The sequence below is a fragment of the Hypanus sabinus genome, chromosome 14, assembly GCF_030144855.1.
Source record: "Hypanus sabinus isolate sHypSab1 chromosome 14, sHypSab1.hap1, whole genome shotgun sequence".
NCBI lineage: Eukaryota > Metazoa > Chordata > Chondrichthyes > Myliobatiformes > Dasyatidae > Hypanus > Hypanus sabinus.
The window spans coordinates 91,721,414-91,734,905 of NC_082719.1; the positions used below are offsets into that span (position 1 = coordinate 91,721,414).

Here is a 13,492-nt window from a genome sequence, read left to right on the forward strand (position 1 = left end):
GTGCAGGATGGATGTGGATATTGTAGAGAGAAAGAGTGCAGAGGAGATTTACAAGGATGCTGCCTGGATTGGAGAACGTGCCTTATGGGAATAGGTTGCGTGAACTTGTTCTTTTTCCTTGGAGCAACGGAGCATGAGAGGTGATCTGATAGAGGTATATGAGATGACGAGAGGCATTGATCATGTGGATAGCCAGAAGTTTTTTCCTCAGGGCTGAAATGGCTAACACAAGGGTTTGTAGTTTTAAGCTGCTTGGAAGTAGGTACAGAGGAGATGTCAGGAGTAAGTTTTTCACACAGAGAGTGGTGGGTGTGTGGAATGCACTGCCTGCAACGGTGGTGGAGGCGAATACAATAGGGTCTTTTAAGAGACTCTTGGGTACATGGAACTTAGAAAAATAGATTGCTATGCGGTAGAGTAATTCTCAGCAGTTTCTAGAGTAGGTTACATGGTCAGCACAGCATTGTGGGCCTAAGGGCCTGTAATGTTTCTGTTTCTGCCCAGATCCTGACTTCTGCTAGTCAGCCAGTTTTCTGTGTTCGTACTTTGCCTTGTTTCCTACACCATAGGTTCTTATCTTGTTTAGCAGCCTTGTGTATAGCACTTTGTCAAGAACTGAGAATTATTGTGTGCTAAAATACCATTGCTTTTTTTGTTGTAAGTAATAAGCATGAATGCAGAGAAAACATTGCTGTAGCTGTTGTGATTCCATTGGATTTGTTATGAATAAAATTGCAAGGATATTTTTCAGGATATAGACAAGGCAGGATGGTCAGTAGAATGGAAATGGACAGATAATGAGGAAAATGAAATTTCATTGTAAAATCAGAGCTAACAAAATGTGAATTTGGTGAAAAATTGTACTGTAAGAATATTGAATGTTGAATTTTAAGGAAATTATTAGTGTTAAGATGGCAGCATGTTCAAGGACTTAAGGAATGATGAAAGTGAGATTTGATGGCTGACTTACTGATTTTTGGTTCGAAGCATTGTTTAGTAATGACCTTTTTAGATGTGGTGCTTGAAAACATTCACTGACAATACCATAATCGAAAAGCAAATAACTACAGATGCCAATAATCTGATATTAAAGCAAGCTGGGAAGTCTCATCAGCACAGGAAACATTTGTGGAGAGAATAGGTAATGTTTCGGATTGACGACCTCGATTTAGAATGGGCCTTTTCATAGGATGTTCAGTTTCTCTGTCTATTGATTTGTACGTAGATAATTCCCATAGTCCAGATGCTGAAGAAGTCATTTGCAACTATTTATAGATACTTATGCACAGAAAGCACTATATTGGAGAATTTGATGTGTTGAAGTACGACTAGTGAAACATTTTCATAAAAATGGGGAAAACTGTATGTTATTAGGTAATACTCAGCTATCGTACTTACTGTGATGGATTTCTTGAACAGCATGTTACTGAACCTACAAGGAACGTGCTATCTTGGAAATGGTCCTGTGCAATGAGACAGGTAAAATTAGTGATCCTGGAAAGAGTGATCACAGTATGACTGAGTTTCTCATAGAAATTGAGGATACAGTAGTTCAATTGAAAACCAGTTTATTATGCCTAAACAATGAAGACTACAATGGAATGAGGTAGGATTTAGTTAGTGTAGACTGGGAACACAGGCTATATAGTGGAAGAGTTGAGGAACAGTGGAATACTTTCAAAGAACCTGATTCCCTGCCCCCTGCACCAGTTTCTTAGCCACTCACTCAACTGTATAATCATTCTGACTAGCACATGACACTGGGAGTAATACAGAGATTACTGCTTTGGAAGTCCTGCTCATTAGCCTCTTCCCTAACTCCCTATGCTCACAGGGACCTTTTCCCTGTTTCTTCCTATGTCATTGATGTCAATGTACACCACAGCCTTCGGCTGCCCCGGGACATAGCCTCAATACTTGGGCAGTAGAGTAGGAAGCAGATGAGCAGAAACTACTTTTTAAAAGAGTGTGATAACTCTATGGAATTCTCCGCACAATGAAGCCGTGGAGGCTACTTCAGAAAATGTGTTTAAGATAAGATTGGATAGATTTTTACATAATAGGGGAATTGAGGGTTATGGGGAAAAAGCAGGTACGTGGAGATGAGTGCATGGCCAGATCAGCCATGATCTTATTGGATGGTGGAACAGGCATGACAGGCCAGTTGCCCTATTCCTGCTCTTATTTCTTAATGTTATGTTTTGAGACAAATGTTATTGGAGGCATTTAATAGGTAGTAGAGCTTATTCCCATTACCACCACCAGATATAACAACCATAAGGAGCCAATTTTCTCTCATATTCCTTTAAGAGCTGCAAATGACACGTTTTGTAACTATTTTTAATGCCTGATACCCCTTTTTCCCCGATCAAAGCTTCAATATCTGTTAATAGCTGTTGTTACTTTCAAGGGACACACTGACTTTTTACTATATTGCTTATCAATGCCTCCTGTTCTTCAGATATTTTTCTTCCCACCCATCCTTGCAGTGGCTCCCAATTCTGCCTCTTCCAGCTCCCATCTTAAACTGTCAGAATCTGCCTTGCCACAGTTTAGGGGCCTATCCCGACGACCAAGCTTGCCTTTTTCCATGACTACCTTAAAGCATATCAAACTGGTCACTGTTCCCAAAGGATTCCTTCTCAGAAATTCCATTCATTTCCTTAATCTCATTTCCTGAGGTAAGGTCAAGCATAGCACAACCTGTCTCCCAACTCCTCTGCATCAAAACAAAAAGGACTTCCCCGCACTTACTGAGAAAAATCTCTTTGGGTGGTTTTGTGCATTTTACCAATTCCTTCTCATTTAAGCCTCTTGCTCTGAGGCAATCTTTGTTAACATTGGGCAGTGTGAAAATCCCTGACTGCTACAGCCCAATTCCTTTTAACCTTTCTATGCTTTACCTGTATAATCTATTTTAATTTCTGACTAGTGGGAGGCCTATTGCATCATCCCATCAAAATGATCACCACTGCATTATGTAGCTTAATTATCTGATGCAGGCTTGCCTCCCCCCACCCAACTCTTTTGCACCTTTCTATCATATCTCAAACTTCTATACCCAGAATATTAAGATGCCAGTCCTGTCCTTAATCTGCTTTTGTGTTGGCAACGGTATCATAATCCCATGTGCTGATCCATGTTTTCAGCACATTGCTCTACACGTGAAGATCCTTGCACTGAAATAAATGCAGTTAAGACTACTAACTGGTGTTGTGCTTCTGTACTTGTCTCGGCTTACTCTTCCCACTGACGTATTGGAAGATGTTACTTTGTCTGGTGTGAATAAATTGGCTTTGATAGATTTCAGTGTTTGCTACTAGTGAAGGTTAGGTGGAGAAGAAATAAGCTGTTTTGCAAACAAATATTGTGCTGTTCTGCTTTGAGTTATGTTAGTCTATATTGCAATCAAGAAACATTGGCAGTGTGTTCTCACATTAAACAAATATTGTGTTCTTCTGCTTTGAATTATGTTGGTCTGTACTGCAATCAAGAAACTTTGGCAGTGTGTTCTCACATTCTCTGCTGATTTGTTGTTCATGCTCACATTGAGTAGTATTCCGGCTTGCCAACTTCGTTTAATTCAATTTTCCTGCAACCTCCACCAGTCTATTCTGGCCAAATTAATATATGGAATACAGAGTCCAAATGTATCTTTTTCAATTTACAAGGATCGATATTCATTTATGGTCTGTATTAGCGAACTTTAAGAGGGGACAAATGGCATGAAGAAAGCTGGTGGGTGTGTTATGATGACTCTGCATCTGGATATTGGTGAGCTGAGTGGGTGAAAAGTGAATCCATAGGGTCTTCTTGGAGAGGATGTTGACCCTCTCTATGAACCTTTGGCATTGTGGCTGAGTCACTGTGGGTATTTAAAGAGAAGTTAATAGATTTGACTTTGGAATCGAGGGACATGGGAAGTTGGCAGAGGAGTGGTGTTGAAGCCTGTGGCATATTAACCATAATTGTTTTGATTGGTTACAATGGAGAATGGTGTACTGTTGCTTTTGTGTAGTTGGAAAAATGAATAATCTTTTCCTTCTGCTGCCCTGATCACAGACTGTGTCAGCTACAATCTAGGGCAGAAATGAATCTGCTAGAACTTTCCACAGTCACTCAATATCCCTCTTAGCTCAAAAGCAATTGAAAACTATTCAACTCTAAGGAAGTAGCACTTAAATCTGTTACACTCTGTCATTTCTTGGTACAGTACATCTGCTACCCCCTCACCCCCCTCCACCTGAGGTTACAGGATTAAGATTAAAGATGTAAACCACTCATGAACCCCTAGAAACGGCAACATTCTACCTGATTGGAAAGAAGTATTGCAGTTTATCATGTTAAAATAAGCATTTTGGAATGGAACAGCTAAAGCAAAATATTTGAGCTAATACATTAAATCTAAAGCAAGTTAACGTTTCTGTACCTATTGGATCCTACCAATCTCTTAGGCACTTTCTGAGATGTAGTTTGTCAAAATCAAATTCTGAGCGTCCGTTTCAGGTTTTGTATTTCTAAACACTGAACGTTTTGTCTTTTTGACTAGCCAACAGCCGGCCACTGGCATCGCATACTCCCATCCAACCACAGCTGGCAGCTATACAGTCCACCAGGCACCAGTAGCTGCTCATGCTGTCACAGCAGCGTATGCTCCTGCAGCTGCTGCTACGGCAGCCAGACCGATCCCAGCTGCAGCTGCAGCGGCTGCTGCCACAGCAGCCTACGGAGGATACCAAGCAACCCATACTGCAGCAGACTATGGATATACACAGCGGCAACAAGAAGCCCCACCACCACCACCACCGGTCACCTCGCAAAATTACCAGGTATGGATTGGATCATTTTTTGTAACTGTATTTGTTAATTCCAGAGAGTTTTTCCCCCCAGAGGAGGAAGAGAGATAAATTATATATTGTAGGAAAAATTAATATAAGCTACCAGCACAATGTATTTTTAATCAATATTTTTTTAAAATAGCTTGTCTGTTTATGTGAATACAGTTCAATGCTTTGCGTTGTTAGAATTGTAAAATAGACATCTTTTTTTCAGGGTATATAAAATATATAATGGGAGATTGGATGCTAGGGGAATATATTAGAAGCTTTATCATTTCAGAGAGATGGAGAAATAATTTTTGGTAGTTTGATACTTAACAACATGACTCATTCTTCATGAACAACACACAAAATGCTGGAGGAACTTAGCAGGTCAGGCAGTATCTATGGAAAAAAGTACAGTTGACATCAGCATCTGCAGATTTTCTCTTGTTTGTCATTCTTCAGGAGATTGAACAATGGGGTGAATAGAATCACATTGGTTTTGAGGCCAAGGCAAAAGGATGTTAGAATAGAATTGTGTAGATGTTTCAAATGGGGGGGAGGTGGGGGGTATTCAAGTGTGAGCATTCACTTTCAATACTATCCATCTACGTTTGCTGCAGTCTGCACTTTCTACAGTATCCTTGGATTGCCAGCAATGTACATGTTCCAAAAAATAAATAGAAAGAATTCCACATATTGCTTTATCATTTTAAAACATTAAGGTTATATTATTTTTAGAGATATTGCTTATAGTTAGATTTGCATTTTTGATTACAACTTGTATCTATTTCATAACTACCCAGAATCCATTCAGTTTTTATGCACATTGATGAAGATAGATACTGATATGGGTTCATGTACTATTTTGTTGGGTGCCCATAGGGTTTTCACAGCAAGATACAGAAGTAGGTTGCCAAGCCTTTCTTCTGCATAGATACTGCTGATGACTCGGTTGGGACCCAGCCGGATTCGAACTTGGGAGCCATCCGCTTTGAAGTCCAGTGCTGATGCCACTACACCACTGGTTGGCCCTTCATGTACTACATTAGGCCAAAGTTTATTTTAAAAGTCTGCTTTTCAGTTCATATTTAAAAGCTAAAACTTTAAGATAAAATTTTAATTGAACCCTTCTATTTCAGGATACTTACACATATGTGCGCTCTACAGCACCAGCAATAGCCTATGACAGTAAACAATACTATCAACAGCCTGGTGCTGCAGCACAGCCACAACCAACTGCTGCTGAAGCCTACTATCAAGCTGGTGAGTCTGCAGCTGTGTTAAGAAATTAGAAATGAATTGAGAGTTCCTTAACAAAATTTAATGGAAAGGAGAGGTGTATAATTGGCTACAAGTTCTTGATTGGGTCTTTGGAACAAATGCTCCCTTTTGGCGCTCCCACTCCATCTGATGACAAAATAAGCCTCTACTCCAGGGGTTCCCAACCATTTTTCATTATGCTTGGACCAATACCATTAAGCAAAAGGTCTTTGCACCCTGCTCTACTCCATATCTTGCTAAGTTTGGGTGATATACTTTCTGGATACCATCAGCTGGGGAAAGCAGAAATGCCTATTTGTTGATCTATGAAAAGATGACTAGAGATGTAAATGTATGTTTAAGCTAATGTGTTAGAGTAAAATATTAAAGCAGCAGGTCCTCTGAACTGCATTGAGTGGCATACTATATTGGAGTAGATGAATTATAAATTGGGTTTTGTGTGTACTAATGATTTTAACGAATATTGACGAGAAACTACTATTTTGTATAAATTCCTAAGAGTTAAGTTTTTGTTCCAGCTGCCAAGGCAGGATACAGTCAAGCTGCTACACAATATACACAGGCTCAACAGACTCGACAGGTGACGGCCATCAAGCCCGCTACACCAAACCCAACTACTACCTTTACTGTTTATCCTGTTTCGACTACTGTGCAGCCAGCAGCTGCAGCTGCTGCCACTGTGGTTCCATCCTATACACAAAGTGGTACATATAGCTCCACTGCTGTGACGTATACTGGTATGTATAAAATATAAACAAGCATGGATTCAAAGATGCAATACCAAATGTGGTGCGTTCTGCTGATTTGAAGGAAAGGCATATGGAAACTTGAGCCTTTTGGGTTTGGATTTTTAAAAATAGATTGTTCTATGTTGGGAATCAGCTTTCAGGCTTTTTTTTTTGAATTGTGTAGCGTGAAGTCAAGCTTGTATATTGACTTTGATATGATTTGTTTCTTGTGGACTGTTACATATTTTCATGCACAAATATAAATTTTTGCTCTAAAACTCCCTTGATCCAGTTGAATGATAATATCTTCAGGTACAATATGGCATTCATGCAGAGTAATAGCATGAAAGAAAATTCACTGGGTCATCAGTTAAATCTAACAACATTAGTCACCAAGAACACAGGATTTGCTTTTCTGGCTTCAAGATGAGCATCCTACAGATATTAAGAAATACTTTAATATTATGTCATAGTGATGAGTTTATAATCTTTCTCTCAAAACTGAAATTCTCTTGTGTTTGAAAGCTTGGAAGTTTTGTGAGAGATTAACAATTTGTTTATTTTATAGGGGCTACATATGCCGGATATGAAGCTGCGGTGTATTCTGCTGCATCTTCCTATTACCAACAGCAGCAGCAGCAACAACAGCAACAACAAAAACAAGCTGCAGCTTGGGCTGGGAGCACTTTCACTAAGAAAGTTCCTTTCCAGAATAAGCAGAAGCCAAAGCAGCCCCCCAAGCAACCTCAGATCCATTACTGTGATGTTTGTAAGATCAGTTGTGCTGGGCCACAGGTAAGGATGAATTGGATTTTAAATGTGCTAGTGTTAGACTAATGTTAACTGTTGATTTATGGTTCATGTTTGCAGAATATTTTCTGCAACTGTGACTGGACATGAAGTCAGATATCCATTGCTGCAGTTAACTTCCAACATAAATTGGTCTCCGCAATCTTCCTGAAGCAGGATTCCGTTTTGTTGCTTGTAGAGCTTGGGAAGGTTTAGAATGTGAAATGCAGCAGTTGAGTTGAAAAGAAAATTTAGACGTGTTTATAAATAAATGCTTTTATTTTGGCATGATCCGTAGATTTCTGATTGTGGTACTCTTGTAGTTCTGTTGGATAGGAAGTAAGGTATATTGACCCATTAACGATGAGTGAGCTGTTAGGATAGTGAGCAATTGGACAAACCCACTAACTTCTACAATCAGGTAAGACAGCTGATAGTATTACTGTGCACCAGCCGTCCTACCTGATTGTAGAAGTTGGTGGGTCTGCTGGGTGTACTTTTCAATTAGCCTTGGTAGGTGACATTTATGCACTCTATAATACAATGCAGCCATTGTGCACTAATGGTGAAGGGAGTGAATGTAATGTAATCAGGAGGTTTGGTCTGGCTTCTGGCTGCTTGAGTCTTGTTAGAATCGCAGTCTCCTAGACAAGTGATTTTTCAGTTGTAGAGAATTTAGAGACTTTGGGAGTAAGGAGCTGAGTTTCTTGCTACAAAATAATCCACTGAAGCCACATTTATCTGGTTATTCCTGTTAAAGTTTTAGTAGATAGCAGCCTCTTAGGATGTTCCTGTGGAGACTTTGTGGTGATAATAAGAGCCAGTATTTAATAATAGCAGGGAATAATCCTTAGCAAGCTCTTGCATGATGTGAGTGATTTTTGCCTCTTATTAGCCCTACCTGAATGGTCAAAGTAAGTTTATTGTCAAAGTACATAAATGTCACCATAAACAACCCTGAGATTTATTTTCTTGTGGGCATAATACATCCAAGAACAATAATGGAATTGATGGAAGACCACATCCAACAGGACAGGCAAGCAACCAGTGTGCAAAAGACAACAAACTGTGCAAATACAAAAAGAAAGAAATAATAAATAAATAAGCAATAACTATCGAGAACCTGAGATGAAGAGTCCTTGAACGTGGTGGTTCAAGAGCCTGATGGTTGAAGGGTAATAGCAATTCCTGAACCTGGTGGTGTGAGTCCTGAGGCTCCTGTACCTTCCTGATGGCAGCAGTGAGAACAGAGTATGACCTGGGTGGTGGTGGTGGGGGGGGGGGGGGTCCCCTGATGATGGATGCTGCTTTCCTCTGACCTTGTTCTGTGTAGATATGCTAAGTGTTGTGGAGGGCTTTACCTGTGATGGACTGGACCACATCCACTGTTCTTAGTAGGATTTTCCATTCAAGGGCATTGATGTTTCCATACTAGGCTGTGATGCAGGCAGTCAATATCCTCTCCACCATACGTCTATAGGAATTTGTCAAGGTTTTAGATGCCATGGTGAACCATCGCAAAATCCTAAGGAAGTAGAGGTGCCGCCGTACTTTTTCATAATTGCACTTACGTGCTGGGCCCACGATACATCCTCTGAAGTGATAACACTGAGGAACTTAAAGTTGCTGACCCCCTCCATCTTTGAGGGGATGATAGTATTGAATGTCAAGCTGTCGACGATAAAGAGCATCCTGATGTATGCATCTTTGCAGTCTAGATGATCCATTGGAGTGAAGAGCCAGTGATCAGCAGAGCTCTTTATTACTAGGCCAGGTGCTTTCGTGAGTTCACCCTCCTGAAGGATGCTTGTACGTCAGCCCCATCCTGAAATCACGGGATCATCGGGGACTCTGGGAGTTTGTGATGGTCCCTCCATGTTTTGACAGTCAAAGCAAGAATAGAAAACATAGGGCTTATCTGGATGCAAAACCCTGTTGTTGCTATGACACTAAGAAGCGATGGCATTCAAGTCCTGCCACAACAATTGAGCATCCTTTGTTGATTCAAATTTAGTCTGGATTTGCCACTTTACCCGTGAGATAGCTTTTGGGAGAGCATACTTGGGCTCCTGTAACTTTCTTGGTTGTCAGACTTGAATGCCTCTGATCTGGCCCTCAGCAGGTCGCAGATCTTATGGTTCATCCAGGGCTTTTAGTTGGGGAAGATGGAATGATTTGTGGGGACAGACTTGTTTACCACTGTTAAAATCATGGTGTATTCGTTCAGATCCACAGATAAGTCCTTGAACACAACCCAGTCCATTAACTTGAAGCAGTCCGGAGCTGCTACTCTGTCTCACACGACTACCTTTTTGCTCTCATCTCAGGAGCTGTGCTCTTTTGCCTCTGTCTGTATGCAGGTAGAAGGACAGCCTAGTGATCAGAATACATTTCAAGAAATCTGGGCATGGTACAGTAGGCATTCCTTATTTTAGTATAACTGTGGTTTACTGTGTTGGGAGCTCCAGTGCTATAGGTGTTGATGAATTTGGACAGGGAATTTTTTCAAACAAGCCTGGTAGAAGTCCCATACTATGATTAAAAATGTGTTGGGGTGGACTTTTTCTTGTTGGTGACAGCATTATGCATTATCTCGAGTGCTTGATTATAGTTGCCCACTGGTATAAACTCTGGTGAGGATCACAGATGAGAACGGACAGCATTTGATGGTTATCTGTCCAAGGTTGGGGAAACACAAGTTTGACAAACTGTGACATCGGAGCACCACTAAGAGTTTATCCTTCGGGTCTGATCGCCATATCTGGCATGCTAGGAGTAAGTCATGTCTTAGTCTCTCCTTTCCCTTTGATGCAGCAATCTTGCCCTCAGGTCCTCAATTTTGGTCTCCAGTGACTGCTCATATGCTAACAAGATGGTGTCACATTTCTGTTTCAGCCTGGTTTGGTGTCTCCCACCCCCCTTCCTTGGTTCCAGCCATGGTGATGAACTTTTGTCTGCTTAATGGTGCTTTACTGCTTGTTTGAGAGTCAAGTCCATTGAGATCTCCAGAAGATTGTAGATTATTAAGTTGATTTAAAAGTACATTGTACAGAGGGACATTACATGCTATAGCGGGAATAATTTAGGAGGTATATTTAGAAAACCATAAGATATGCAATTGAATTAGGCCACTTGGTCCATTGAGTTTGCTCTGCCATTCAATCATGGCTGATCCTTTTTGTCCCTCCTCAGCCGTGCTCCCTGGCCTTCTCCCTGTAACCTTTGATGCCATGTGTAATCAAGAACTTATCAAGCTGTGCCTTAAATATGACCTGGCCTCCACAGCTGCTTGTGGTAATAAATTCCACAAATTCACCACCCTCTGGCTAAAGAAATTTCTCTGCATTTGTTTTAAATGGACACCACTCTATGCCTCTATGCTGAGGCTGTGCCCTCTTGTCCTAGACTCCCCCACCATGGGAAACACCCTTTCCACATCTACTTTGTTTAGGCCTTTCAACATTGGAAAGATTTCAATGAGATTTTGCCCCCCCCCCCCCCCCCACAGAATCCTAAATTCCAGCGAGTGCAGACCCAGAGCTATCAAACGTTCCTTGTCTGATAACCCTTTCATTCCTGGAATCATCTTTGCGAACCTCTGAACCCTCTCCAATGCCAGCACACTTTTTCTTGGATGAGGAGTCCATAACTGTTCACAGTACTCAAGGTGAGGCCTCACCAGTGCCTTATAAAGCCTCAGCATCACATCCCTGCTCTTGTATTCCAGATCCTTTGAAATGAATTGCTGACATTGCATTTGCCTTCCTCAACACTGACTCAACCTGCAAGTTAACCTTTAGGGTGTTCTGCACAAGGACTCGCAAGTCCCTTTTCATCTCAGATTTTTCTTCCCATTTAGAAAATAGTCTGCACATTTATTTCCACTGTCAGTGCATGACCATGCATTTTTCAACATTGTATTTCATTTATCACTCTTGCCCATTCTCCTAATCTAAATCCTTCTGCAGCTTACCTGTTTCCTCAACACTACCTGCCCCATCACCAGTATTGTACGTAGCCTGTAGATCATGGTTCATTGGCGCTATCTTAGGGACTGCATTTGTCTGTCAGATGAAACATGCATTAAAATGTACTGTTTGCATCAAGGATGTGCTGGGGGTAGCCTACAACTGTTGCCAAGCTTTCAATGCCAACATTAAAATTCAAAGTAAATTTACTATCAAAGTACATTTATGTCACCATATATAATTCTTTGTGGATCAAAGCAGTAAAACTGGAACTGCTCGAAGTGTACAAGCTCCTTAGCGACAGCATCAGAATCAAATTCTGAACTCTGATGCCCCAAGCTATAATAGTGTAACTCTAACTGCTATGCTATTGTGGTGCCCCAATATTTCTGACAAATGAAGAGATTTGGAAAGGTTTAAAGATTGGAACTGCAAGGAAGGACTGGCTGTTTCTTTTGGTTACGGTATTTGGAAATAGTGTGCCAATTACCGCAGCATAGAGTCTCTTGTTACAGAGTAGTTAAAGTAGACATTATTTTCTTGAAGGGGGTGAAATTGGATCAGAGTTTGGTTTAGAAAAATGAGGCAAGTTTATGGAATTGTTATTTGTTTTGAATTAGTAAAGACCCAGAGCAGCCTGCCATTTGCCCTCTGTTTTGTATAACTGTTCCCCCTTTGAGCAAACAAATAACGGTTTATTTTCACTAGCCTTAAGTTGGAAAAGTTATTCATTGCTTACCATTCAGGTGGAAAATCAAAACTTTCTATTTCCTCAGACTTACAGGGAACATTTGGAAGGACAAAAACACAAGAAAAAGGAAGCTGCTCTAAAGACTACTAATCAAAGCAGCAATACTGGGACTGCTCGAAGCATTCAAAATCAGCTGCGGTGTGAACTCTGTGACGTCTCTTGCACTGGGGCTGATGCATATGCAGCTCATATTCGCGGAGCAAAGCATCAGAAGGTAAATTGTTTGCATTTCTATAATCAAGAAACTTTAATTAAAAAAAATAGGTGAGTAAATTTCTATATATGCACGTTAACTGACCTCTTGTACTGATTTTCTCAAATTGATGTTTGGAAGATGCAGCATTGGAGAGACTTGGAAAGGTTTAAAGATTGGAACTGCAAAAATTGGAGTTGTATTCCCTTTGCTCCCCAACAAGTTTCCATTTCCTCCCTGATAGTTGTCTGAAGTTGGACTAGGTGTTGCATTCTTACTTGACCCAAAGATGAGGTTCTGACTGCATGTGTGCCAACACCAAACCTAGTTATTCCTTTCTGCATAACACTGCCTGATTTCTATGTTACTGAAGCCCTCTTTCACTGTTTTGCCTGGCTTGACCTGACTGTTCATGTGCATGCTTCCCGTAATTCCAGTTTTGAATTTAAGTTCACCCAGGATATTCAAGCCCATGTTTCAACTTTCATCAGTCATTGTTTTTCTGCCTTCTGTTCAGTGAGCAATGCTGACTATTTGTTAAATAAGAGACAAATTTAAAATTCATTGTTTCTGATCTTAAGTGACATTAAAGCTTGCTATCTCAGTAACCTTTCAGGTCTACAATCCTGAATGTACACTCCACATCTAGACTCTTGTACATCATTTATTCATTTACCTGGTAGCTGCCTGAGACAAATTCAGACTTAGTGTTCTTATTTGAGAAGTCTTCAGTGAGTTTTTGTCCAAATATTCAGGTAAGTGGCTAAGCAAAAATACCTTAGGTCTTTGCGGCAATGGCTTGAATTTTCACCATATCATTCTGTCATTGGCTATTTCTGCTGCCAGACCTGCCTCTGGAATTTCCCATTTGACCATTTCTGACTAAATTTTGGTTACCTTCCTTAATAGCTTCTTTGTCAAATTTTGGTAACAATTCTGTGAAATGTTTAATGGGCAAA

General features: G+C 40.5%; 1 protein-coding gene across 3 annotated transcripts in view; it reads left to right on the forward strand.

Moving 5' to 3' along the window:
* The window catches only part of zfr (zinc finger RNA binding protein), a 69,904-nt gene that overhangs the window by 19,780 nt on the left and 36,632 nt on the right, over positions 1–13,492 (forward strand). For all 3 annotated transcript variants that reach the window (XR_009515729.1, XM_059989641.1, XM_059989640.1), the window contains exons 4-8: positions 4,550–4,829; positions 5,963–6,086; positions 6,623–6,841; positions 7,401–7,627; positions 12,366–12,554. Coding sequence is in view for 2 of the 3 variants with exons in the window: in XM_059989641.1 (XP_059845624.1) it covers positions 4,550–4,829; positions 5,963–6,086; positions 6,623–6,841; positions 7,401–7,627; positions 12,366–12,554 (1,039 nt within the window). In the remaining variant the exon portion in view is untranslated. The remainder of the gene's footprint in view (positions 1–4,549; positions 4,830–5,962; positions 6,087–6,622; positions 6,842–7,400; positions 7,628–12,365; positions 12,555–13,492) is intronic.